This window comes from Anolis carolinensis, chromosome 2, assembly GCF_035594765.1.
Source record: "Anolis carolinensis isolate JA03-04 chromosome 2, rAnoCar3.1.pri, whole genome shotgun sequence".
NCBI lineage: Eukaryota > Metazoa > Chordata > Lepidosauria > Squamata > Dactyloidae > Anolis > Anolis carolinensis.
Window position 1 is genome coordinate 19,416,426 of NC_085842.1, and position 27,753 is coordinate 19,444,178.

At 44.3% G+C, this 27,753-nt stretch overlaps 3 protein-coding genes across 9 annotated transcripts in view; 1 reads left to right on the forward strand and 2 right to left on the reverse strand.

Moving 5' to 3' along the window:
* Positions 1-1,683: 1,683 nt before the first annotated feature.
* On the reverse strand, positions 1,684-13,854 carry LOC103281019 (jerky protein homolog-like). The gene is made up of 7 exons (XM_008121637.3): positions 13,795-13,854; positions 8,893-10,589; positions 6,376-6,822; positions 5,481-5,592; positions 4,581-4,666; positions 4,278-4,398; positions 1,684-4,150 (listed from the first exon to the last, which is right to left on the reverse strand). The coding sequence occupies exons 2-7, from the start codon at positions 10,462-10,464 to the stop codon at positions 3,639-3,641; spliced, it is 2,850 nt and encodes a 949-aa protein (XP_008119844.2). The 5' UTR covers positions 10,465-10,589; positions 13,795-13,854; the 3' UTR covers positions 1,684-3,638.
* LOC103281020 (zinc finger protein 391-like) lies at positions 13,808-27,209 on the forward strand. 2 transcript variants are annotated; one of them, XM_062973435.1, is made up of 4 exons: positions 13,808-14,079; positions 22,836-23,656; positions 24,163-24,289; positions 26,001-27,209. In XM_062973435.1, the coding sequence occupies exons 2-4, from the start codon at positions 22,925-22,927 to the stop codon at positions 26,957-26,959; spliced, it is 1,818 nt and encodes a 605-aa protein (XP_062829505.1). In that variant the 5' UTR covers positions 13,808-14,079; positions 22,836-22,924; the 3' UTR covers positions 26,960-27,209. The 2 variants fall into 2 exon arrangements, with proteins under 2 accessions (XP_062829505.1, XP_062829506.1); XM_062973436.1 differs by having other exon boundaries at positions 13,808-14,075.
* LOC107983594 (uncharacterized) overlaps positions 18,474-27,753 on the reverse strand; it is an 83,830-nt gene continuing 74,550 nt past the window's right edge. For 3 of the 6 annotated variants that reach the window (XR_010003764.1, XR_010003763.1, XR_010003765.1), the window contains one exon: positions 20,310-20,505. Coding sequence is in view for 1 of the 6 variants with exons in the window: in XM_062973504.1 (XP_062829574.1) it covers positions 18,826-18,946; positions 20,310-20,505 (317 nt within the window). In the remaining 5 variants the exon portion in view is untranslated. Of the gene's footprint in view, positions 18,947-20,309; positions 20,506-22,820; positions 22,954-27,753 lie in introns of those variants that run through there. The other 3 variants (XR_010003766.1, XM_062973504.1, XR_010003767.1) reach the window with 2 other exon arrangements.

The window sequence follows — 27,753 nt, forward strand, 5'->3', positions numbered from 1 at the left end:
CTATTAAACATAAAATTCGGTTATGATTTTACAAATTAGGCAAAATTCTTCAAAACAGAACATCTAGGATGAAATTGTCCCCACAAGAAAGCCTTCACTTGCGTGGGGGGCAGAATGGTGTTTGTAGAGGACACTGGCAGGGTTTGGGCCACATGTTCATGATGCTCACTATAACTTGCATGACAGTGGAGAGAAGGCCATGGGTGTCTCCTGCTCAGTGGGAACTATAGTTGTTTATGGAGGTGGGAGGCTGTCTGTGTAAGTAGACAATACACACATACACATTTTCACTTTTATTATGTGTATAGATTGGACACTATCGATTAACCCCTCATATAAGAAATATTGGTTAATAAAGGCTTAGTACCAGCTAAGTAAATTTTTGTTACAGTAGAGTCTCACTTATCCAAGCCTCGCTTATCCAAGCCTCTGGATTATCTAAGCCATTTTTATAGTCAATGTTTTCAATATATCGTGATATTTTGGTGCTAAATTCGTAAATACAGTAATTACAACATAACATTACTGCGTATTGAACTACGTTTTCTGTCAAATTTGTTGTGTAGCATGATGTTTTGGTGCTTAATTTGTAAAATCATAACCTAATTTGATGTTTAATAGGCTTTTCTTTAATCCCTCCTTATTATCCAAGATATTCGCTTATCCAAGCTTCTGCCGGCCAGTTTAGCTTGGATAAGTGAGACTCTACTGTATTTCTATTAAAAGATACCAAGTTTGTGTAGAGAAAAAAGAGAGGGGAGAATGACAGTGAGATCTAGTATATATTTTGTACACAAAAACTAGCTTCTTAAGAAACAGATTAATTCAAAGAACTTTTTGGGATGATGTTTGGCAATAAACAAAACTGAAAGGAGTTAAAAGAAATAAAATAAGAGGAACTATCAAGGAGAACTTTTAAGAAGATGCAAAAAGGAGAAGACAACAAGGGATTGGTATTTTGGATCAAGGGATTCTGATTGACAGATCTGGTGCCAAGCAGCAAGATCTGATCAAGCCTGAGTGGATTTGTGAGCATCCCATGATGAGACCTTGATGAGAGAGAGAGATCTTGAGAGAATACTTTTGCTCATAGCGGTGTTTTGTGTAGAGTTAGAATCCCAGAGGTATGAAAACACAAGACAAACAGCATTGTGTACAGCAGACATACATTGCAGCGGATTGTCTAATGGTTTTAATACCATAAACCATTTACATGCTTTTAAAATTACATTTATGAGTTAAAGCAATTACTGTGTTTTAGGTAATGTTTGTTTTATATTTATTGTTGGCTGCCTTTGAGACCCTGCAGTGCAGGCATAGGGCAAACTTCGGCCCTCCAGGTGTTTTGGACTCCAACTCCCACAATTCCTAACAGCGGTAGGGTCGAAGTTTGCCCTATGCCTGCTATAGTGGGAGAAAGGCAGGCTTATGAAGTCTAAACTTGTACAGATTTAACATTTTACATTTTCAGTGTATGCAGGAGTTGTTCTTTGAGTCTTTAGTGAAACACTTTTCAGACTCTAAACGTATCAATGGTTTCTCATCACTATGGATTTTTAATGTCATGTAAGACCTTCAACTGCTTCTGCCTTGAGTGAGTCGCTTGATGACAACCAAGGCAGGCCTCCCAACTGAAACCTTTCCCACACTCCAGGCATTTAAATGGCCTCTCCACACTGTTGGTTCTTTATTATTTATTTATTTATTGCCATCATTTCTATCCCGCCCTTCTCACCCAAAGGGACTCAGGCCGGCTTACAAAACTGGAAGAATACAATGCCAATACACAATTACAAAAGAATAAAACATAAGCAGTTAAAAACATTTAAAACAATACAAAATACTTGAGCCATTCATCCACAGAACCTTGTACATAAACCTTAGTCCAGACCGTGTCGAAGCCAACAAAACTTATTCTTTGAACACTTGCTCGCATAGCCAGGTCTTCACTTTCTTTCTAAAACTCAAAAGGGATAGATGTCACTAGGGAGGGAGTTCCACAGCCGAGGAGCCACTACTGAGAATGCCCTGTCTCTTGCCCCTGCCAGCCTCACCTGTGAGGCTGGTGGGACCGAGAGCAGGGCCTCCCCAGAAGATCTTAAAATTATGTGGTAGGTCATAGCGGGAGACACGTTCGGACAAGTAAGCTGGGCCGGAACCGTTTAGAGCTTTATAGGCTAAAGCCAGCACTTTGAATCGTGCTCGGTAGCTAATCGACAGCCAGTGGAGCTGACGTAACAGAGGAGTAGTGTGCTAACTGTATGCTGCTCCGGTTGACAACCTGGCTGCCTCCCGTTGGACTAATTGAAGCTCCCGAACAGTCTTCAAAGGCAGCCCCACGTAGAGTGCGTTGAAGTAGTCTAATTGGGATGTAAGAGCATGGACTACCGAGACTAAGTCTGGCTTCTCAAGGTACGGGGGCAGCTGCCGCACAAGTTTTAGCTGTGCGAAGGCTCCCCTAGCCACCGCTGAGACCTGGGGCTCCAGGCTCAATGATGAGTCTAGGATCACCCCCAGACTGTGCACCTGCGTCTTCAGGGGGAGTGTGACCCCATCCAGCATAGGCTGTAACTCTATACCCTGTTCGGCCTTCCAACTGACCAGGAGGACCTCTGTCTTGTCTGGATCCAGTTTCAATTTGTTGGCTCTCATCCAGTCTGACATAACTGCCAAGCACCAGTTCAGGACCTGGACAGCCTCCTTAGTGACAGGTGGGAAGGAGTAAGAGAGTTGGACATCATCTGCATAGAGATGACACCGCAATCCGAAACTCATGATCTCTCCTAGCGGCTTCATGTAGATATTAAACAACATGGGGGACATTACAGAACCCTGCGGGACACCACAAGACAATGGTTGTGGGCAGGAGTCCCCCAGTGACACCATCTGGGACCGACCCTCCAGGAATGAGTGGAGCCACTGCAAAGCAGTACCTCCAAGCCCCATCCCCGCGAGGCGTCTCAGAAGGCTACCATGGTCAACGGTATCAAAGGCTGCTGTGAGGTCCAGTAGAACCAGCAGGGACACACTCTCCCTGTCCAGCTCCCGGTGAAGATCATCGACTAAGACAACCAAGGCTGTCTTGGTACCATGCCCCGTGCTAAAGCCAGACTGCGCCGGATCTAGAAAATCAGTGTCAATCAAGAATGCCTTTGATGCTCAGTAAGGCTGTTCTTCTGAAAAAAACCTTTCCCACACTCTATTTAAACTTTTCCTACACTCTAAACATTTAAATGGTTTCTCCCAGTGTGAATTGCTTGATGCCAAGTGAGGCATGCTTTCTGAATAAATCTTTCCCACATTTCAGACACTAAAATGGCTTCTCCCCACTGTGAATTGTTTCATGACTAGTCAGATCTCTCTTTCGAATAAATCCTTTCCCACATACCAGACACTGAAATGGCTTCTTCCCACTGTGAATAATTTCATGTCGAGTCAGATCTATCTTCAGAATAAATTCTTTCCCACATACCAGACAGTGAAATGGCTTCTCCCCACTGTGAATTGTTTCGTGAAGAGTAAGATCTGCCTTCCGAATAAATCCTTTCCCACATTCCAGACACTGAAATGGCTTCTCCCCATTGTGAGTGGCTTGATGATAGGTGAGGGATGTCTTCTGAGTGAAACTTTTTCCACACTCAAAAGTATTTGAGTGGTTTTTCCTCAGTGTGAGTTGCTTGATGCCGAGTGAGGTGTGCCTTCCGAATAAAGCTTTTCCCACACTCCGGGCATTTGAATGGTTTTTCTCCAGTGTGAGTTGCTTGATGCTGAGTGAGGTGTGCCTTCCGAATAAAGCCTTTCCCACACTCTGCACATGTAAATGGTTTCTCTCCAGTGTGAATTGCTTGATGCCGAGTGAGGCGTGCCTTCAGAATAAAGCTTTTCCCACACTCTGCACATGTAAATGGTTTCTCTCCAGTGTGAATTGCTTGATGACAAAGGAGGTGACTCTTCCAAATGAAATCCTTTCTGCAGACCCAACAATGAAATGGTTTCTTCCCTGTGTGATTTGATTGGTAACAGGTAAGGAATGCATTTTTTCGGAATCTATTTTTACCCTTCAGACACTTTGATGTTTTTTCAGCTGTTTTGGTTCCTTGATCTGTCAGAAGTTGTGATCTTGACAAGTAATTGTTTCCACAATTTCGTCCTGGAAAAAGACACCAGAAGTCAACAAGATTAGAAGAAAAGAATCCAACCTGCTTTAATATCTCAAGAGTGACAAGGAATTCTGACTTTATGTGAGTTGACTAAGCAGAAGACGGGGTGACCCTTACCCAGAGAGAACAGGATTTCCAAACTCTCCTCCATCACCTTCTGATGAAGGGCCATTTGGCCTGGGTCCAACAGAGCCCACTCTTCTTCCGTGAAATCCACAGCCACCTCCTCAAAAGTCACCTGGAAAACAACACAAATGTTGTTTCAGACTGCTTTAAAAAGGAAATTCTTATTTGATGACACATACAGGCCCCTCAAATAACACATTTGATAGAAGCAAAAGGAAAGAACAAGATTCTGTGAGGACCAGAGTGTGGTCAGATGAACATCAGTACACAGCCTGGCCTTTTCTTGACTTGTACCTGATGTACTCTTGCAGATGCTGTTCTGAGTTCATCATGAGGAAGAGATGCACTTATACTGGTAGACCCAGTCCTTGTTCCCTCTCCTGGAAGGAACAGAAATGAAAAGGGAAAGAGAAGATTATTACCCATTCTTTCCTTTCTCCTTCAGATTCTCTCTACACATTCAAATGTAATAAACACCATAATGTATTCACAGAAACAAGAATAAGGATAGGTTCTTCCTCCACCAAAAAGAAGAGCATTTCAGCAACCTTTTACTTCAAAATCAGCAAAATGCATATGTCAAATGAAAGACTGATGTCAAGGTCAGCCTTGGGTTAGTAAAAAAACCCACCACCAACATTTAAAACCTTCTTCCAAAATGACCCTGTGGCAATCTATCTTTTCACTACCCTCCATTTTCTTATGATTTCTATTTTTGATGGTCAAAATTTTAAATCTCTGCATTTTTCACATAAGCAATGGGAGCAGATGAGATTAGCCTCTCTGTTTTTCCACCTCTTATTTTTGCTGTTCCTACATACTCAGAAGTGGGCACTAGCAGCAGCTGCATTTACATTGCCTTGTTGTAGGCAGGCACACACCACAGCATAGGATGAACGAGAAGAGAATCTTCCCCTCATTCCCACATCAATCTTTATTTCCTTGTTTGCTGCCTAGATTCTATTGTAACCTGATACTCAGAGTTGTGTTTCTCTAGTCCTTCTTTACCAGTGAAAATGCTACAAGGGAAAAATCCAGCTGCACAGAAGCAAAGGAAGAAAAAGCAGATGCCTACAATATCATAGTACTGTTGAGGCAGCATGAGATTGTTAAAGTGCCACAATTCATACAATCCAGATATTCAGACAGACTTGAATGGAGAAGGCCAAGGAGAATGCTTAGTACTGCATTTACTCATTGAGGGAGACTTTCCTTCTCCGTCCTGAACCATCCACCTTGGCTGCTGCCTTTGACTGGATTCAGGAAAACACTGATCTATCTCAGGGATCCTTTCCGGAAACAAATCCTGCAGCAGAAGCAGAAACAAGGGAAGGAAGTAAAAGGGAGAACTGGGAAAAGAAAGGAAGACAATAAGGCTTCAGTAGTGTCGGGGAGTGGGAGGTGGGATATATTGAACACTTGCATCTTCTGAATGAAAATGTTTTTATTCATTTGCTTCTCATGTTTTAATAGCTAAATTATAACCTTTCCACAGACTTGAAACCATTACAACACTGAGATAAAAGTACAGAATAAGATGACAGATAAACACATTGCCACCCAAGTTTAACTGGAAGCTGTTCATGTTTCTTTTCAGGAACAAAGGGACAGGAAGGAGGGAGCCAATCTAATCTCCCTACAAGTGAGTGACAGAGCCCAGGGGAAGCCACTGAGAAGAAGGCTCTATCCCATCATCCTAAGAAGTAAGACCACGAGGGGAGTGGCATCTCCGGCTGAGCTCAACCAGGGCAGTGAAAACATTTCCTGGAAAAGCTGGGACCCAAGCCACATGGAGCTGTACAGGAAATGACCAGTGCTATTAATTGTGCCTAGGACTGTTTCAATTACTACCCAATCTCTTTAAAAAGGTACCCATGTGTTCTCTGTAACAGATCCCCCGTTAGGAAACTAGCTGCAAATTCTGTTTTCTGGGAAGCAGAATCCCATCATACAGATCCAGGCTATCCTTGACCTGGATTTTAAATTTATGAGACGCAATTGTCTCTGGCCTCGACTTGTTCCAGAATTTCAAAAAACATGCAATGACATATGGATGGCCCTCAAAATGACCAGAATGAAATGAGCTCACCTGCTCCTCTTCCTGCCTCTTCTCTGCCTGACTCAGGAGGAAGCCTTCTGCCAGGGCCACCGCCTGGGAACTGGTCTCTGCCCCACATTCTCTCACCCAGGACGACATCTCAGGCGGAAGAAGAGCCAGGAACTGCTCAAACACCACCAAGTCCAACATCTCCGTCTTGGTGTGTCTTTCTGGCCGGAGCCACTGGCGGCAGAGAAGGTGCAGCTGGCTGCAAACCTCCCGAGGTCCCAACGTCTCCCTGTAGCCAAAGTCCCTGAATTGCTGGCTCCGTAAATCTGAAGAGAGCACTTCCTCCGGCAGGCTCTTCTGTGTAGCTCTTTCCTCCAATGCTCCACTAGGCTTGGCCTGAATGAGGGAAGGGCCTTTTCCCAGGTTGGGCTCGGAATAGTCTTTCCCTCCCATCTTTTCAGTTAGATCTTTCACTATTGCCAAGTTCTCCTGCAAGGCAAAAACATTGGAAAAATTACTGAGGGTAGAAAGAAAGAGGCAAGGAAAGCAAGCAAGGTGTTTGATGGGATAGAAAGAAAACGGGGAAAACAACCCCAGTCCCATCTTAGCATATCTCTGTGGGCATAAATGGTGTTGCTTTTCAGTCCTTATACACCGCCTACAAGGTATTTTGGTGTCCAGAGCAAACAAGGCAGCACCTACGAATGCTTGGGATAAACTGTAGTTTATACCAGCAGTTCCCAAACCTTTTTGTTCAAGGAAACCTTCAGAAGGTTCCCCCCCCTCCCCCAACATAACTGTAACTCGGTCCCTAAGCACTGTGAACCCACAAAGTCAATCCTTTTATTTATTTATTTATTTCAATTATTTATACCCCGCCCTTCTCACCCGAGGGGACTCAGGGCGAACCCTTATTTCATCTACTCCTATAGTCCGAGTGTTTTGATAATGTAATACTTTTAGAATTTAAGAGAAAACATTTTTAAATATACAGTAAAAAAGGTAAAGGTTTCCCCTGACGTTAAGTCCAATTGTGACCGACTCTGGGGGTTGGTGCTCATCTCCATTTCTAAGCCGAAGAGCCGGCGTTGTCTGTAGACACCTCCAAGGTCATGTGTGACTGCATTGAGCACTGTTACCTTCCCGCCGGAGCGGTACCTATTGATCTGCTCACATTGGCATTTTTTCGAACTGCTAGGTTGGCAGGAGCTGGAGCTAACAGCGGGCGCTCACTCCGCTCCCAGGGTTTAAACCTGGGACCTTTCGGTCTCCAGCTCAGTGCTTTAACACACTTCGCCACCGGGGCTCAGTAGAGTCTCACTTAGCCAACCTTCACTTATCCAACCTTCACTTATCCAACGTTCTGGATTATCCAACACAGTCCTCCTCCCGCCCAGAACCCCGACTCTTTCTCTAGGCAGTAAGGACTGAAGTTTTTATGGATTTAACTTGTGATAATGTGTTACTGTAAGTTCATTTTATGCGATTCTATCTTTATTTGTAGTCAATCTTTCAATAGTCAATGTTTTGAATACATTGTGAGGTTTTGCTTCTAAATTCGTAAATACAGTAATTACTACATAATTTTACCATGTATTGAACTGCTTTTTCTGTTCATTTGCTGTAAAACATGATGTTTTGGTGCTTAATTTGTAAAATCATAACGTGATTTGATGTTTAATAGGCTTTGCCCTAATCCATCCTTATTATCCGACATTTTCGCTCATCCAATGTTCTGCCGGCCCATTTATGTTGGATAATTGAAACTCTACTGTAGCTACAAACCTTTAGTTTGGTACAGGAAGTTTCTGAATTCACACCTAAAGTGATGAATGAAACTGTTTATTTATGTATTTAGAGTAATTTGGAGATTGGACTTTACGCCAGCAGCTGAATATGTAAACCCAAGGTGGCACCAAGTTTTTAAAAAATTATTTATAGATTTGTCAATCAAAATGTATAAGCATACATCCTTTCCCCCTTTTTCAATATCTTAAGACAAAAGTGTATGTCATATTTTATACAAATCAACAGAAAAAAGAATCAAACATATCTTACATATGCTTCTTATCTGTTTTTAACTTTCCCCAATTACAACTTATGCTACATATACCTATACTACACATCTTTTATCTACTTAAACCTCGTACCATGTTTTATTTCTGTATTATTATTATAGTAGAGTCTCACTTATCCAATATAAACGGGCCGGCAGAACCTTGGATAAGTGAATATGTTGGATAATAAGGAGGGATTAAGGAAAAGCCTATTAAATGTCAAATTTCATTATGATTTTACAAATTAAGCACCTAAACATCATGTTTTGTAACAAATCCACAGAAAAAAGCAGTTCAATACATGGTAATGTTACATAGTAATTACTGTATTTATGAATTTAGCACCTAAACATCGCAATTTATTGAAAACATTGACTACTAAAAATTGACTACAAATAAAGATAGAATTGCATAAAATGAACTTACAGTAACAACATTATTGGAAGTTAAATCCATAAAAATTTCAATCTTATGAAGATTTTTAAAAATCTGTGATCCTTGCCTGCTTTTCCGATGATTGCCGTTTCTTTGCTGCCGAGTCTCGCCATCTTTGCAGCATCATTATGTCAATCCCTGTAGCTTCTACTTGTTGCTCAATATATGTCACTGCGGTTTCTTGAGTCCCAACCCTATCCTTGTGCGAGATTCTAAGAGGCTCGACAGTTGTTGCCTGATCATCAATTTCGTCGCCATTGCCATCATTATTGATAAGAGTGACAATTTCTTCATCAGTTATTTCATACTGATCATCTCCATTCATCCAATTTTCCACTTCTTGCGAAGACACATTCTCACACCCAGGGACACGCTGTACTAAGGGTAGAATGCTTTCTTCGGTTTCATCTGTGCTTTCCCTTTCCATAATTTCATCTTTATCTTCGCCTAACAACTTCTTCCATGATCTGGCAATTGTTGGAGCCTTAACGTCAGTCCAGGCCCTTGCAACCCAATAAGCAACTTCTTTTACATTGATGTTTTTCCATTTTTCAATCATGTCTTGCCCTTCTTCAATTTCTTCTATTATTGTTGACAGTAGCTTCTTGCGGTAGTTCCTTTTTAGCGTTTCCAAAATGCCCTGATCCATTGGTTGGCATATGGCGGCTACATTAGGTGGCAGAAACATCGCCTTAATGTCCCCATCTTGAAGCTTCTCTGCATCAGGGTGCATTGGGGCATTGTCTAGCAACAAAACTGCTTTTCTGGGCAGATCATTTTCTTTCAAAAATTTCTCAGTGGAAGGAACAAATTCCTTAAAAAACCAGTCTTTGAAAATTTCACTGGTCATCCATGCATTTTTTTGATTATAATATTTTACAGGAGGAGCGTTTTTTGAAACTGTTTTAAAGGCTCTTAGATTTTTGGGCTTCCCAATCATTGCGAGGTCTATTTTGTGGTTTGCGGTAGCATTGCTGCATGCTAAAATGGTCAGCCGTTCTTTAATATGCTTATAGCCAGGGGCTGCTGCTTCAGTTCCGGCTGCAAGGCTCCTACTAGGTAACATTTTGTAATTGAGACAGGTCTCATCACAATTAAAAATCTGATCGTCTGTTAGGCTTTCAGTTTCAACAAGGTCTTGAAATTTTTTCTTGAATGCCTCCATTTCTTGATAATTTGATGACAGCTTCTCACCACAAACACTTAAGAGACGGATTCCATAACGTTTCTTCCACCTGTTGAGCCAACCATTGCTTGCGCTAAAATCTGGGTCCCCTTCATTAAATTCCTTTTGAAAATGCAATGCTTTCTGCTGTAAAATAGGCCCTGAAATAGGCACGCTTTTGTCTCTGAACTGCATATACCAAACATACAAAGCTTCACTAACTTTTTCATAGTCACACTTTTTCATTGTTTTCCTCTCTTTTAATGCGCCATTGGTAACTCTGAAGGAACACCATTTTTCTATCTCCAATCGATGCCTTTTCCAGTCTCCTACTGTTACCTTTCCAACACCATAGTCATTGGCAACCTTCTTAATCGTCTCTCCTTTATCCAATCTCTTGAGTGCCTCAAGTTTTTGTTCCATTGATACAAAAATCTTCTTTCTTTTAGTTGCCATACTCTCACAGAAGGGCATGCATAGATTGGTTGCTGTTTTTGTAGGCAGCAATGCACGTTATTTTTCTAGGCAGCAAAACAAATGATGTTTCTAGTTGTTTGTAATTTGTGTAGTTCTTTGGTTTTATTAAAAAGTGATCATCTCTGCAAATGAAAAGAACAAAATGAGCTGTCATTATATACTGTAAATAAAAGTGATTTGGTCATGTTCATATTACTCTTCTGGAGGGTGGTATTTCCCTATTCCTCTTTAGGACCTCTGGAAGTGTAAGGAGTCAGATATGGAGAAACAAAGCAGCATTAACTCAACAGTTTTTCTTGAGGTTCAATCCCACTTTGTGAGCATACTGTAGTTTTAATCTCATCTGCTTTCCAACTGCCCTGGGGTACTTGAGTGCTTAGGATATGAATGCCTGACAATAAAGCAGAACCAAAATAAAGGACAGGTGTCATTTCGCTAAAAGGGAAAGAAGCAATATTATGTGAACACTAGAGTGAGAACAGCACGCCTAACAGCCATCCCTTCCTATAAGATGAATGCAATAATGTTTTGGAGCTCATTCAGGGAAAATTACTGAAGATATGTACACCTATCCTTCACTTTTCTCCAAGACCTAATGGCTCATTTCAGTTTTAATCGTGGGTTAAGGGAAAACAAAAAACAAAAAAGATTGCCATATTGGGCGCCCTCTGAGACTGATGCAACATCCATTGGGCCTCTCCACATGCCAGCCGTTTGCCAGGAGAGGCGAGATGCTTCCAATGCAGGCCGAATGCGCCCCTTCCTGTTCTCAGTGAGCGGAGAAGCTCGCTGCATGTTGCTGGGAGGGGCGAGACGCAGCGGTGCAGGCCAGACGCTCCGAGGGAGAAGCCTGTTGTGCTGGAGCAACAGCTGAGCCGACTGCCTCTGCCTCGGAGAATCCAGAGCCTCAGAAAAACAGAGCTCGAATTACTAGCTGTGCCCAGCCACGCGTTGCTGTGGCTTATGGGAATCATTTGTTGACCAGGTGGAATAGCAGTGAATAACCTTGCAGCCTCAAAGCCTGGCCGTTTTCTTCTTATGTGAATCCTTGTTTGATGGGCTGAAATACAATGGAATAGGCTTGCTGCTTGGAAGGCTGAGTACTTGCGTTCGAGGGGAATGGTTTTTTGGGCTGCTAGAATTGCATTGAATAGTCTCGCTGCTTCAAAGCCTGGCCACTTTCACCATAGGGGCACCCTTCGTTGGTCAGATTGAATAGCAACAAATAGTCTCAGTGCAGCAAGTAGGAATGCTGTAATTAGTCACCTTGATTAGCATTTAATTATCTTGCAGCTTCAAAGCCTGCCTGGGGGAATCCTTTGTTGGGAGATGTTAGCTGGTCCTGGTTGTTTCATTTCTGGAATTCCCATTTTCAGAGTGTTGCTCTTTATTTACTGTCCTGTTTTTAGAGATTATATTCTGTATTATTATACCACAGCAATTATCATATATTATATTTATAATCTTATATTATCTGCTTAGAACTGGATTATATGAGGCCCCTTCTACACAACTGTATAAAATCCACACTGAACTGGATTATATGGCTGTGTGGACTCAGCTCTCCTAAATTCCCGAATGCGGGTTAGACTTGTCTTCGTTTCAGCCTTCCTTTCTTTCGCAAACTGCAAGAGCACATGGTCACTTGACCCTCTGGATCTGACCACTTCGAATGCATTGATCAGGTCGTCCACATTTGTTAGGAAGAGATTGAGAGTAGCTGATCCCCCTGCTGCCTCATCTACCTTCTGGACCATAAAACTGTCTGCAAGGCAAGTGAGGAATGTTTTGGAATTTGTACTCTTGGCCAAGTTTGTTTTTCCAGTAAATATAGGGATAGTTGAAATCGTCCATGACTACTGTATCCTTTCTTTGTGCCTATTTGATCAACTGTTTACAGAAGGCTTCATCAAGTTCTTCATCCTGGCTCGGAGGTCTGCAGTAGACACCCACGACAAGATCTTATCCAGATGCTTTTAAGCTGGTTTTCCAGATTGCGGTCTTGCATCTCTTTTGCGGCGTAGCTGTTTTTGACATATAAGGCTAATCCCACTCCTCTCCCCTTTGTTCTGTTTCTGTGAAAGAGGTTATAGCCCTCGATGCCTGCATTCCAGTGATAGGAGTCATCTGAACAGGTTTCAGTGATGCTTATGACATCGTGTAGTCTTGTGCGAAAAGTTGGAATCATAGAATAATAGAGTTGGAAGAGACCTCATGGGCCATCCAGTCCAACCCCCTGCCAAGTAGCAGGAAATCGCGTTCAAAGCACACCCGACAGATGGCCATCCAGCCTCTGCTTAAAAGCCTCCAAAGGAGGAGCCTCCACCACAGTCCGGGGGGAGAGAGTTCCACAGCTCTCACAGTGAGGAAGTTCTTTCTGATGTTCAGGTGGAATTTCCTTTCCTGTAGTTTGAAGCCGTTGTTCCGCGTCCTAGTCTGCAGGGCAGCAGAAAACAAGCTTGCTCCCTCCTCCCTATGACTTCCCTTCACATATTTGTACATAGCTATCATGTCTCCTCTCAGCCTTCTCTTCTGCAGGTTAAACATGCCCAGTTCTTTAAGCCGCTCCTCATAGGGCTTGTTCTCCAGACCCTTAATCATTTTAGTCGCCCTCCTCTGGATGTTTTCCAGCTTGTCAATATCTCCCTTCAACTGTGGTGGCCAAAATTGGACACAGTATTCCAGGTGTGGTCTGACCAAGGCAGAATAGAGGGGGATCATGACGTCCCTGGATCTAGACGCTATACCCCTATTGATGCAGGCCTGTATTTGTTTAAAGCTGCTAAAAGGAGATCAGAGTACATAGATCAGATTGGGGTGTAGTGCTGGGGAGATGGGGATAGTTGATGCGTAGATCTTTAGCTAAACTACATTGGCACCAAGCAGGCAGACACCTGTATTTTCTTTTAAGTGAACCAGATGTATGTTGTATGTTGTTTTTGTATTGTCTGTCTTTGATAAGACCAACTGGCTAATCCATAAATTGTTGTTGTTGTTGTTGTTGTGTATAGATGATGATATCTGAAGGAGATGAAAAGACCTGATGTCAGGAGTATTGGGTTTGTGAACTGAACACCAGGCAGAACAACACCCTCCTCCCCCATGGAATGGGATCTCCTTCTATTGGAACAGGACCTCAAGACCATGCTGGGGGTTTTGTCCCTCTCTCCTCCTTTTGGGGGGAGGGGAGGCGAAGGGGGGGAGGGGCAGACCCGCGACCCCTCCCTTTTCTTTCCTGCCAGGAACACGCGAGGGACCCCCCCCAGGCCCCTCCCCCGCCCTCCCTCAGCCCATAATATTCCCCCAGAGAGACACCAGGCCTTCTACCTCCTTCCTCCTCGAGGCCCACACGCTTTCTTCTTCCTGCTCTGAAAGAGCTCCGCCCAGCCTCCGGAAATTACGTCAGAGTCATCCCTAACACCCTCCTCCCTCCCTCCCCTTCTCTTGTTAGCATTAGTCCTGCCTCTCTAGGAAGAAGCAGAGCTCGCTTGTCCTTGGAGGACCCGGGGGACGAAAAGGGCGCCCTTCCTTCTTCCTGCAAAGCCTTGAAAGACAAGGATCCCAGGGAAGAAAAACCCCGTTTAGGAACTGGAAAAAAGGTACCAGGGGTAGGTAAGTTTTCCGAGCTCTTATGAAGTAATCTCACAACCTCTGAGGATGCCTGCCATAGATGTGGGCGAAACGTCAGGAGAGAATGCTTTTGGAACATGGCCAGACAGCCCGGAAAACGTGCAACAACCCTGTGATCCCGGCCATGAAAGCCTTCGACAACACATTTGCTTCTTTTCTTGTTCTTTCCAGTAGCTAATTTGTCTCTTAGACAAAACCTAGAATGTCGACAACACAAGGAAGCCCTCACAGAAGGAAAATATTGTCCACAGAAGTTCTACCCCAGGGGTCCCCAAACTTTTTAAAGAGGGGGCCAGTTCACGGTCCCTCAGATCGTTGGAGGGCCGGACTATAGTTGAAAAAAAAAACTATAAACAAATTCCTATGCACACTGCACATCTCTTATTTTGAAGTTAAAAAAAACCTAAACAGGAACAAATACAGCCTCAATGTTAATAACAATCATAATCATAATAAAAATAATAAAGAAGGTTAGAAGAGACCCTTTGGGCCATTTAGTCCAACCCCCTTCTACCTTTGTGCACCAAAAGCACAAGCAAAGCACCCCTGACAGATGGTCACCCAGCCTCAATTTTGTTATTAATAATAATAATAATAATACATCACACAGCCCTAAACGCTTGGGAACTTGTGATTTTATGATACAAAGTCCAGCATATATATCTTGTTTGCTGTGTTTGCTTGTTTGCATATATACTGTGTCTTTGTGTCAATAATAATAATAATAATAATAAAGAGGATTGGAAGAGACCCCTTGCGCCATTTAGTCCAGCCCCTTTCTGCCTTTTTGCACCAAAAGCACTAGCAAAGCACCTCCTTTGATAATTCATTACCCTGTTTCCCCGAAAATAAGACAGGGTCTTATATTAATTTTTGCTCCCAAAGATGCACTAGGTCTTATTTTCAGGGGATGTCTTATTTTTCCATGAAGAAGAGCTCACATTTATTGTTGAAAAACAAAATGAACATTTATTATATACTGTAAAGTAGTTGTCATCACAAACCAGCATAACCAGACAAACTATGAATCCTATCAAGAATTTCTTGTTACTATGTACCATTATTTACATGTACAACAATCTATGGTACCTCTTGCAATTTAGGTTTCACAAGGTTTCCACGCTGATTTCTCTCTATTCTAGTTTCAATGTAGTCATGAATGATGAATAATATAATATACTATAATAATAATATGATAATATAATAATAATATAATGATATACAATATATTAATGAGATAATATAATATAGGATATAATAATAACAGAATATGATAATGTGGTATTAATAGGATAATATAATAATGGGATATAATAACAGAATAGCATAATAATATAATAATAATAGGATAATATAATAGAATAATAGAATGGAATAGAATGATATAAAATATATTAATAGGATAATATAAAATGGAATATAATAATAATAACAGAATATGCTAATCATAATAAAATAATAATATGATAATATAATAGAATAATAGTATAGAATATAATGATATAAAATATATTAATAGGGTAATATAAAATGGAATTTAATAATAACAGAATAATAATATAATAATATGAAAATATAACAGAGTAATAATATAATAATAATATAATGATATAATAATAATAGAAAAATATAATATAATGATTTAAAATATATTAATAGGATAATATAATAATGGGATATAATAATAGTAACAGAATATGATGATAATAATATGGTAATAGAATAATAGTATAAAATAATCAGTTTCATGGCACAGGATAGGAATAAGGTTGAGAGGAGAATCCCAATGCGTCCTGTACCTTTAAGGAGCGAAGCCTTGGGGAGGAGTGGAAAGCCCTCTTCCTTCCTTCCCTCCCACCCTCCCTTGCCGGGGCTCCAGGAGCCAATCAGAAGCCTTGGGGGCGAAGGCAGCATGGCCAGGAGGGAGACGGCGGCTGGGAGACAGGCAAGGCAAGGCCAGCCAGGGAGGGAGGGAGGCACAGAAAACAAGCACTTTCCCTCCCTTTGTGTATGAGGAGTGCTGCTTCTGCCCTGCAGCCATGCTTCCCAATGGATCTCTGCTGCAGCCTTAGTTGCTAGGTCTTACTTTCAGGGGAGGCCTTATATTTGGCAATCTCCCCAAACCCCTGCTAGGTCTTATTCTTTGGGGAGGTCTTATTTTCGGGGAAACACGGTATTAATTAAATACTAATTCAAATACTATTATAAACAAGAAAAATTCTGGAAGGCACGCACCGGGCGAGGGAGGGGCCAGGGGCCGGATAAATGGCTTCGATGGGCCGCATATGGCCCCCGGGCCTTAGTTTGGGGACCCCTGTTCTACCCATGTGCCAACTGTGTGGGATGTTTTGCCCAAAAAATGGCACACGTGTGTCATAGGAAAATAAAGAAATGCTTCTCTTCATTCTCCGGAGTTCTGAAACACCAGACAATTCAAGAGAAGAGGAACCACACAAATGCCAAGAATGTGAAAATGTTTTGCTTCCAAGTCTGTTGCTCATTCAGCGAAGAAGGCGGGCTTCAAATCTGGTGTGGAGATAAATAAAAGGATAAAAGCCATCTGGTGCTTCCTAGGTTCCCCTCTTCCCAATCCCCCTTTTGAGGCAAGTAATCCACAATATCTGCTTTGAACTGGATTACCTTTTTTTTTTCGTGTCAGGAGCAACCGGAGTTGCTTCTGGAGTGAGAGAATTGGCCGTCTACAAGGACATTGCCCAGGGACGCCCGGATGTTTTGATGTTTTTATCATCCTTGTGAGAGGCTTCTCTCATGTCCCCGCATGGAGCTGGAGCTGATAGAGGGAGCTCATCCTCACTCTCCCCGGGTGGGATTCGAACCTGGAAGCTTACATATAAGTATTTATATTCCACCCTTCTCACCCCGAAGGGGACTCAGGGCAGATCACATTACACATATAAGGCAAACATTCAATGCCTTGACATAGAACAAAGACAGAGACAAACGCAGGCTCCGAGCTGGCCTCGAACTCATGACCTCTTGGTCAGAGTGATTGGTCTCAGCTGGCTGCAGCTGGCTGCTCACCAGCTTGCGCCACAGTCCGGGCAAAGAACACCACTCTTATGCCAAATTTGGTCCAGTGAATAAAAATACACCCTACATATCAGAGATTTACCTTACGATTCATAATAGTAGCAAAATTACAGTTATGCCATAAAATGAAAATAATGTTATAGTTGAGGGGTCACCACAACATGAGGAACTGTATTAAGGGGTCGCGGCATTAGGAAAATTGAGAACCACTGTGCTGTAGCTTAGGGAGCCTCCAGCTGGGGCAAATGTGTTGGGAGTGAATATTTGGGGAAGATTTCAGAAGTGAGACCAGGGTTCAAATTTCCACTCAGCTGTGAAACTTGACTCAGTGACCTTGGGCAAGTCACTCTCTCTCAGCCTCTGTAGACGGCAGGGCAACCCCTCCCACGAAACAAAGATTGCCAGGGAAACCTATGCGAGGTTCACTCCAGGATGGCCAATAGTCATAAACAATTGGAGGGAACTCAACCATTTAAAAATACAAATGCTCTAAAGCACCAGATTCCATCTGCCCTGGGAAGCTAAACAGGGTCAGCCTGGTTAGTACTTGGATGGGAGTCCGCAACCCACCCCAAGTGTCTGTTGAAGTGGGAATGATTGTATATAGAGTTGTTTAAATGTAATTGAGTTATAGTGTTGCAATGTGAGCTGGAGATTGCATCATGCACTGTCTGCTGTCCACTATGCGAATGTGTAAAGAGTTAACTGTGTATTGCATCAGACAGCAGAGGTGGTTATAAATAGCTCCCTGTGTTATCTGCTCTCTGCTCTCTACCTCTCTGCACTCTGTCTGTATATATCGTCTTGAGAGTTTTCCGTTTGTTAGTAAATCTTTTGTAGATAGCCAAACAGGCTTCAGCCTCTTTATTGGTGCCAGTGATTCTTCGTTGATCTTCCGCTGCATGTGTGTTTATCCAAACCGCGCGCTCTGACAGTGTCCTGGGTTGTATCTCAGAGGAGGAACTGTTGAAGCCACCTCTGAGTTACTCCTTACCTGAGAAGACCCCTTGTAATTCATGGGGCCACAGAAACCCACCAGTGAGCTGAAGAAGGCAAGTGAAGCACCTTAAGACTAAATACCCTGAAGGCAGTTGATGTGGTCTATCTTGGGAGCTAAGCAGGGTCAGCCTTGGTTTGTGCTTGGATGGGAGACTGACAAGGGGTCCAAAGTGCTGGAGGCTTCACGGCAGAGGAAACCACTTTCTTTGCCCAAGAAAACCCTTTGCAATTCAGGGGGAATAACATCCATCTCCAGGCAAGATCAGCAGCACACCTTGGATTAAGAACAGGTTGAAAGTCTGGGGATTGAAAGGACTATGAAAGAGGAATTTATAAAACACTTTATTGAACATAAGAACGGTGGAGAGGTTAATCGAAATACAAGAATTAATAAAACAAAATAATAGATAAAAATTCTGCAACACATAATTTGAAAAAACTAGTCCTGATTTGCACTTCTTCATATGGGTAAGATGGGGGAAGTGCTTTATTAAAACATTGCCAGAGAAATTTCCTCCCCGTTAAAAAAGGTTTTCCTCTCAGTTTCAAAACCCACGTGTTCGGCTCTTGCAGGCATTCTTGTCCAAGGGAGCGGAGGCTTCTGGGAGTTGAAGTCCAAAGCCTGAAGGACCAAAGGCGGCTTGAAGGCTAACCTCCGAGATCTGGAACTCCAGGTGGCTAGAGAGGACTTCCTGCGGTGTTTTGTTTTGGGCGGATGTGGGCTGTGTCCTCCTCTTCCTGGTCCGGCTTCTCCTCCAAAAGCGGCTTCTTGGGAAACTCGTGCCTTTGGCTTTTCTTTCTGGGAGGATTTTGGAGGAAAAGGAGAAACGCCTGAGGGGGAGTTCTTGGGTTTAGAGGGAAGAAACTGGAGGGAAGAAGGTGAGGGAAGGCAAGGCAAGGCAATCCCTCGGGAGCAGGACGAGGCAGAGCCGGAGGGCGGGAAGGGGAGTGAGGGCCCTGGGCGCGTCTCCACTGGAGGAGGAAGGAAGGCCCTTCCCTCCCCTGGCTTTTTAAGGCTGCTTTGGGTTCCAAATATGGGAGGAAAAGAGGGGTAATAACAACAACGTTGATGAGGAGCCAAGAAGTGGTTGAGGAAGGAGGGAAAGTGGGGGCCAGAGAGGAGGGAGGGGGGGGCACCTGAGGCCACTCAGTCCAGCCCCTTCTCCCCTTTAGAGCCACGTTCTGCAGGAAGAGCTGCCAATCTAGAGGGTTATTTCTCAGTGAATGTGATATCAGTGCTTACAAACACAGAGTATGGCCTCGAAATTGTGGACACGAGGCTGGGAATGATTTCTCCCTCTCGATCCTGTTGGACTGGAACTCCCAGTGAGGGGGACTGGTGTTAAAAGGGAATTTTCAGGGATGCTTCCATTGAATGTAAGTCCCATATGTCTTGATTTACTGCTATTTGATCTAATTTGCAAAAGGCCCTTGTGAGGCCCATGTCTGAGAAAATGCTGATGTTTGGAAAAAGAGAGGAAGTTACTTCAAACCAGGACAGAACTGGTTATCTAGTACTCCCTAAGTTTCCGTTTTGGAGTTACACTTGCAACAGTGCTGTGCTCAGGGTCAGTGACATGAAAGCGCCATTGTCTAAAGACTCATACGTTGCTTTTTGCTCAATAGAACAGAGAAACCAATGGCATTGTATGTTATTTAAGATGCTTGTGACGTAATCGATTTTAGACCAAAAAAAATGATTGATCTTTGAAGCCCAATAAGAATGTCTTTTCAATTTTCTCTAATAGTGATTAAAAGCCATTACAACCAATTTGGGCAACAAAACCTTTGATTGCATTCCTATATGCATTTTTGTTGTTATTGCTAAGCTCGCAATAAACAGCTTGAGCAGTTTGAAGATTCAACTTTTGGTGTCTTTCCTAACCTTGCCCCCTTCGCCGAGGGGGCTCCTGCCTTCAGTGGGATCGTAGGAGTACCAGCGCGTCTTTGCCCCTTTGTTATCCTTCCTCTCCACTGACTGTACTGATGGGAGTTGCAGTCCAAACATCTGGAAGGCTAAAGGCTGTGTGAGAAGAGTTGCAGTCCAAACATCTGGAAGGCTAAAGGATGTGTGAGAAGACCTTGGAAATGGAGTGGCATTTCTTCTAATGTAAAATGAACGTGGCTCCGTTACCCAGGGACCATGATGCACTGGCGCTTACCGTAAGGGCATCCTCCTGGAGGCCTCGTCCCCTCGGGCGTTTCCAGGCCCTCCATGCCATTCCCTGGTGTGTGGCCATCGAGGGACCTCCAGCCTCCAGGCCAGCTTCTCCCTCCGGAGTGGCAGCACCCAAGGCTCCTTCCTGGCGGCTATGCAGACCCAGCCTTCCTCCAACCGTCCTGCCTGCTTGCCCTTCTCTGAGAAATGTAAAAGGCAAGGATGTTAGTAAGGATGTAAAACAAGAAGAATAGTAGGAAAGTTAATACATTTAGATACACACAAAACGCCAGGAAATTGGGTGGGTTTAAAAGAGAGCCATACAAACAAGGAGGACATGAAATATATCTCCTTTCCCTCCTTCCCTCCCTTTTGACTGGAAAGGAAAACACATTGTTAAGGGAGGGAAAGAGAGGAGAGAGAAATATATTATGTATTGCAAGTAATGGCCTCCAGGCTCCCCTGATCGCCCCCATTATCAGCTGAGGGAGGTTTTTGCAAATCAAAGAGAGTGCTGGAAAACTCAGCTTATCTTCCAGTATATATGGAAATTCTAGTTTAAGTGCACCAAACCTTGGATTACAGTTTCTTGCTTTTACCGTAAGTGACTTTTGGAATTCCTGTTCAGAGTTGGTCATTGCTTTTTGTTAAGGTTCTGGAAATCTAGTTAATGGATGTATTTTGAAACTGTTTTATATTAGATACTCTTTTTAATAAGCTTACTATTCTTGTTCATCTGTGTGCTGTTTGTGTGAAAAAGGAATCAAGTAGGTGGTTGGGCTGCAACAGGCATCGCCTCAAGAGCTCCAATTTTCAAAATGGCTGCCATTTTCAAAATGACAGATGCAGCTTCCTGGGAGAGCTATCAGTGCTATAGCAATGTTCTTCTCCATTTTGGAGGTGTTGCTTTAGAGCTCCAGTTTTCAAAATGGCTTCTGTTTTCAAAATGATAGCTGCAACTTATTGGTGGAGCTATCAGTACTATAGAAAAGTCTATCTTGATTTTACAGACATTGTTATACCCTGGTCAGATTCTGCATGTTTAGAAGATGAGCCTGGAGACACTTGGAGAGTTTTAGTGGGCCCAGGGTAGGAGAGAAGTGGCCTGGAGAGAGCCGTTGTGGAATCTCCTGGCAGTTCCCATGAGACAGGAGAAAGCGATATCACTTCTCATGAGAATCTGCCAGAAATGCAGGCTGAGAGAAAGGTGGGAGACAAATGTTTGTCCAGATCAAGGCACTTGGAGCTTCGGAGGCAGCGTGTTCAACAGAGACAGACACACTTTTCCCAGCGGCTTAGAGATAAGGAGAGGAAAAGCAAGTGTGTGAGGAATGATGTTATGGGAGGATTTGAGGTCTTTTACGTGGGTTTCTGCTGATACAATCATTTGTGAGAGCAACATTGTATTCAGGTGAACAGCTCTCAGTTCCTGGTCCTACATTTGTGCATTCGTGTATTCAAGTTTCTAAATTTGCTCCTAGTTCTCGTTTCATGTGTGGCATAGGTCGCCTGCCTTGGATTCATGCTGTTGTGTTTATGGATATATCGGGATTGACTCTTGAGACCACAGTAAAACCCTGCTCGTTCGAGCCCCGCTCGTCTGAGCCTCCGTGCAATCCGAGCGGGTGAACAGGGAGGGCCGCAAAGGCCCTCCCCGTTCACCTGCTCTCTGGCTGGCTAGGTGTGTATGTTGCTAGGTAGATAGCAAGCTACCTAGCAACACACAGGGGGCACCTCCCCATGCGTGCTGCTAGGTAGCTTGCTATCTACCTAGCAATATGCACGGCCGGCTCCTTCGCCACGTCGGGCGCTGATGCTGCCTGCCCCTGGCGTGATGAAGGAGGGGCGGGCAGGTGGGTGAACGGGGAGGGCTTTTGCGGCCCTCCCCCTTCACCCGCTCAATGGCTGGCCCAAACGCCCACCGAACTGAGAGGTTTCCTCTCCGTTCGGCGAGCGCTTGGACCCAGGGAAGCTGAAAGCGTGCCGCTTCCCTGGCTCCAAGCGACCGCCAAAGGGAGAGCAAGCCTCTTCGTTCGGCGGGCACTTGGAAGGAAGCGCCTGCTGAACGAAGAGCTTTCCTCCCTTTGGTGGCCACTTGGAGCCAGAGAAGCGGGTGTCGCTTCCCTGGCTCTAAGTGGCCGCCAAAGGGAAAGCAAGGGACCTGGTAATCCGAGTGATCTGGGTTGACCGAGCTGCAGTCCGCCCGTTTAACTCAGACTACCGAGGTTCTACTGTATATGTGAAGGAATTTTGGAATCTTGGGCTTGACATTCCTGGCCTAGGTTCTCCAGGACAGCTTTGTGCTCGCAGAGGCTTTCATTTCAATAAGGTTTGCTATTATCCATAGTTTCCTGTTTTTGCAGTAAATTCAGGAAAGTATGCCCCATGGACACAGTCGTCAGAGTGTACTGTTTTAACATTTTCCTGGTTACCTATTCAATGACTAGTTCCTTTCCAGCCCTGCATCTTTGCTTTCTTAACTCATCCTCTTTAAAAACTGAATGTTGTATAATACCCTTTTTTCTTTCAGTTTTCCAGGTGGTAAGCTCCAGGCGAATGTTTAGACTGCTGCAGTAGATTCTAGCATTTCCCACGATTTCAGGCTAGTATTGTCCGAGGATGAAAATGGAGACCCGAGAAGACCTTACAAGTCATAAATCAAAGCAGGTGTCATGGGAAGTGAGAGGGAGCTGCCATGTTGGGACAACGGAGGCATTCCTGCCAAGGAGACCAATGGAGGTGAAACAGGAGCCCGACAAAGACCCGCTTCAGCAGTGGGAAACCCAATGGCAGGAGTTCCTGAAGAGCCTGGAAGGCCCTCACCCAAACTGGCGCACCTCTCAGTCGAGGGAGGAGCCGTGGGACGACGCCAAAGCCTTCCTGGCCTCCTTTGAGCAAGTGGCCCAAGCCTGCCGGTGGCCCAAGGAAGAGTGGGTGCCCCAGCTCCTGCCAGCATTGAGCGGAGAGGCCAAGCGGGCCTTCACTAGCCTGGAGGCCAAAGGCAGGGAGGATTATGGGAAAGTGAAGGCTGCCATCTTGCACAGGGATGCCATGTGGCAAGAGGAACAGCGGCAGTGTTTCCGGCGTTTCCGCTACCGAGAGGCCGAGGGGCCGAGAGCCGCTTATGGCCAGCTCCAGGAACTGTGTTGCCGGTGGCTGAAAGCTGAAAGGCATTCGAAGGAGCAGATCTTGGAGCTGCTGATCTTGGAGCAGTTCTTGGCCGTCCTGCCTCCAGAGATAGAGGCCTGGGTCAAGGAATGTGGTCCAGAGACTTGCTCCCAGGCAGTGGCCTTGGCGGAGGACTTCCTCCTGAAGCAGCGACAGCGAGAGTCCAGGTGTCAGGCAAGCCAGGTGAGGACTGTTCATTGGGTTCAGGCTTCCCAAAGGGCTGCTTCGTGCAAGGTGCCAGCAGATCATCTTCACTTAACTAGCCAGGGTAGCAGTAACTGAATATAAACTGTATGGGGCTGTCTTTGAGCCTTCTTAGGTCTTCCAGCATCCTCTTTTGTGCCTGAAACAGTTATGGAGGGAGAAAAAGATGGCAAAATGGCCTCACAAATTCTGGGATTTGTGAGCATACTGAGATTTTAATTTTAGAAAATATTGAAATAGAGTGTGGGTGAGGAGTGCACTGCAAAGAGCAAATACAGCCCCCATCAAATGCCCAGGCAGTAGGTTTAATGTGGGATTGCGAATTGTGAGATCTGGGTTCAGGTCCCTTCTGGACCATTAAACTCATTGTGTGATCCTGGGCCAGTTATTTTCTCCGGCACTGACCTATCTCACAAATACTTTGAGGACTATGTAGAGCAGAGGAAAGCCATATACATTATGTTAACAAGTGATAAATATTTTAGGTGCCGTTAGAGGAAGAGGAGACGGTGGGTTCCCCTGAAGGTGGCCAAGCCCTGCCTGAGACGGAGCAGAAGGAGTTTAGTGTGGAGACCAAACAGGAAGATGACGATGGGGATACTGGACCCTTGGGTACGAAGAACGGGCTGTTTGTTTCCTTGGATGTTGGGGATGTTTTTCCTAGACTAACCACAGCACTGCGGCTCTTTCTCCCCCGAGTAGGGCCTTCCCTTAGAATCATAGAGTTGGAAGGGACCTCCTGGGTCATCCAGTCCAACCCTCTGGCAAGAAGCAGGAAAATCATATTCAAAGCACCCCCGATAGATGGCTATCCAGTCTCTGTTTAAAGGCCTCCAAAGAAGGACACACACCCTTACTCTGGGGCAGAGAGTTCCACTGCTGAACAGCTCTCACAGTTAGGAAGTTCTTCCTAATGTTCAGGTGGAATCTCCTTTCCTGTAATTTGAAGCTATGGTTCCTAGTCTCCAGAGCAGCAGAAAACAATCTTGCTCCCTCCTCCCTATGGCTTCCTTTCACATATTTATACATGGCCCTGATCATGTCTCCTCTCAGCCTTCTCTTCTGCAGGCTAAACATACCCAGCTCTTTAAGCCGCTCCTCATAGGGCTTGTTCTCCAGACCCTTGATCATTTTAGTCGCCCTCCTGTTTACATATTCTAGCTTGTCAAAATCTCCTTTCAATTGCGGTGCCCAGAACTGGACACAGTGTGATTCCAGGTGTGGTCTGACCAAGGCAGAGTAGAGGGGGAGCATGACTTCCCTGGATCTAGACACTAGACTCCTATTAATGCAGGCCAAAATCCCATTGGCTTTTTAAGCTGCCGCATCACATTGTTGGCTCATGTTTAACTTGTTGTCCACAAGGACCCCAAGATCGTTTTCACCCGTACTGCTGTCAGGCCAGGCATTGTCACCCATTCTGTATCTTTGCATTTTGTTTTTTCTGCCTAAGTGGAGTCTCTTGCATTTGTCCCTGTTGAAGTACATTTTGTTAGTTTTGGCCCATCTCTCAAATCTGTTCAGATCATTTTGAATTTCGCTCTTGTCTTCTGTAGTATTAACTCTCCCTCCCAATTCGGCGTTGTCTGCAAACTTGATGATCATGCCTTCTAACCCTTCATTTAAGTTATCAATAAAAGATGTTGAACAGAACCAGACCCAGGACGGAACCCTGCTTATGGCACTCCACTTGTCACTTCTTTCCAGCATGAAGAGGAAGCATTGGTGAGCACCCTTTGGGTTCGTTCACTTAACCGTAGACCAGTCGTTCACAACCTGTGGGTCCCCAAATGTTTTGGCCTTCAACTCCCAGAAATCCGAACAACTGGTAAACTGGCTGGTATTTCTGGGAGTTGTAGGCCAAAACACCTGGGGACCCAAAGGTTGGGAACCACAGCCGTAGATCTTTAGATAGTCTAAGCCCAAGAGTCTTCCAGGTACATGGGGCTCCAAGCTGCTGTAATACTTTGCCAGAAAAGATTGAAAGTTGTATTATCTGGAAGGCCAAAGTTTCCCTTTCCTGAGGTAAGTCAAGGGACTGCATGGGCAGACCCCTGGCATGGAAATTCTCATCATCACTGGTCAATCTTCACCTGAATTATTGTATCCAGTTCTGGGCATCGAAGTAAAAAATCTGAATAAATAAACATGAAGCTTGTTGAACCGCAGAATTTTATGCTGCGTGAGGAAATGAAAAATAGAAAATCTGTATAGGTTTCAGCTTTTCTTTTGACTCTTATTCAAAGTTCAGAAACTTTCTCAGACTATGAAATTTTCATGGTGAAAATGGGTCTTAATTTGCCTTCTGCTCTATTTCCAACAGGCGATGAAAGGAAAAGTGAGAATGAGAGGCAACCAGGTGAAGATTCCCCAGGAAGAACAGAGAGTGAAGCATTAAAGGAGAATTTTTGTAGCCAAGATGGGGCTGTGAGCCAAGGCGGAAGCCACACGAAAGAGCCGGAAGCCAAATCCTTCCCCTTTCAGGTGGGAGACTCCCACAAAATCTCAATGCAGCAGGAAAGCGAGGAGGAAAAAAAGGGGACCGCTTTCTCCAGTGTTCTTAGTAGACGTCGCCCTGAGAATGAATCAGATTTAATGTTTGCAAAGACATTAAATCAGAGTGGAAAGCTGAATGAATGTGAAACTCTTTATGAAGGGACAAGTTCCAACATATACCTGAATCAAAGTATTCCTGCAGATAGGAGACAGTGTATGAATTCGGATCTTGGTAAGATGAACCATCCAAGGATCCCAAAAGGGAAGAAGCTGTTTAAATGTTTGGAGTGTGGGAAATGCTTTGGTCGGAGTACACACCTTACTTCACATAAGATAATCCACACCGGGGAGAAGCCATATCAGTGCTTGGAGTGTGGGAAATGCTTTGGTCGGAGGGCCCATCTCAAGAAACACCAGAAGATTCACACCGGGGAGAAGCCCTATAAATGTATAGAGTGTGGAAAGAGTTTCAGTGACCAGTCCACCTTTGTCAGACATAAGAGAATCCACACTGGGGAGAAGCCGTATCAGTGCTTGGAGTGTGGGAAATGCTTTGGTCAGAAGGCCAACCTCTGGTCACACCAGAAGATTCACACTGGGGAGAAGCCGTATCAGTGTTTGGAGTGTCGGAAATGCTTTGGTTGGAGTCGCTCTCTGAAGTCACACCAGAAAATTCACACTGGGGAGAAGCTTTATAAATGTACCGAGTGCAGAAAGAGTTTCAGTGACCGGTCCACCTTTGTCAGACATAAGAGAATCCACACCAGAGGGAAACCATACTTCTAATTAGATTGCAGAAAGAGTTACAGCCTGAGAATCCATGGCAAGAGAAGATGCCGCACGAAAATCAGCATTTGCTGAATGTCAGCATGGCTGTGTTAGTCTTTTCACCGAATGCAATGAACAGTCTTGTGGCATCTTAAAAAGGAATACCCTATTCCAGGCACCCTCAGGTTTGAAGAAATAATGAACAAATTCCTGTATACACGGCACATATCTTAATTGAATAAAAGAAAATAAATTTCTTGTCACTGTACTTTGTACGACAAAATTAAATGCTTTCCCCACACACAGTCATCCCTCCAGACTCCAACCACCACCACACAGCCCCCAATGCCACATCAATGCGAAGCCATGAAATTGACCATACAATTGTGCTGGAGGCCCTAGAGATTCTCTCAAGTAAATAAGTTCATTATTAAATTTGTGAGGAACCTCTTCCCTTAACCTCAGTGAATGTGGAGGACTGATATTCTTGCTCTGTCCTGTCTTGCCAGCACCAGGATTTGATCCATGGGGCTCACTCTTTCACATACAAGGACGGGTTGTAGTCTTCAGGTGGTGGCCATCCAGAAACACCTTGTGGCTGGAAAACTAGAACTCCAACCCAGGGAACCCACTGGGTACACTTGGGCAAGCCCCACTCTCTCAGCCTCATAGGAAGGTTGTGGTAATTCAGATTCCACCTGAACATCAGGAAGAACTTCCTCACTGTGAGAGCTGTTTGACAGTGGAACTCTCCCCCGGGCTGTGGTGGAGGCTCCTTCTTTGGAGACTTTTAAGCAGAGGCTGGATGGCCA

Excerpts from the sequence above, each read along its gene's own strand:
- LOC103281019 (XM_008121637.3), bottom strand. The coding sequence starts at position 10,464 with ATGCCCTTCTGTGAGAGTATGGCAACTAAAAGAAAGAAGATTTTTGTA. Across the intron at positions 6,823-8,892 it reads GGCAATCATCGGAAAAGCAG|GAGAACTTGGCAATAGTGAA; the intron begins GCAAGGATCACA and ends TTTGCCTTGCAG. Across the intron at positions 5,593-6,375 it reads AGAGGCAGGAAGAGGAGCAG|GATTTGTTTCCGGAAAGGAT; the intron begins GTGAGCTCATTT and ends CTTCTGCTGCAG.
- LOC103281020 (XM_062973435.1), top strand. The coding sequence starts at position 22,925 with ATGAAAATGGAGACCCGAGAAGACCTTACAAGTCATAAATCAAAGCAG. Across the intron at positions 23,657-24,162 it reads CCAGGTGTCAGGCAAGCCAG|GTGCCGTTAGAGGAAGAGGA; the intron begins GTGAGGACTGTT and ends TAAATATTTTAG. Across the intron at positions 24,290-26,000 it reads TGGGGATACTGGACCCTTGG|GCGATGAAAGGAAAAGTGAG; the intron begins GTACGAAGAACG and ends TATTTCCAACAG.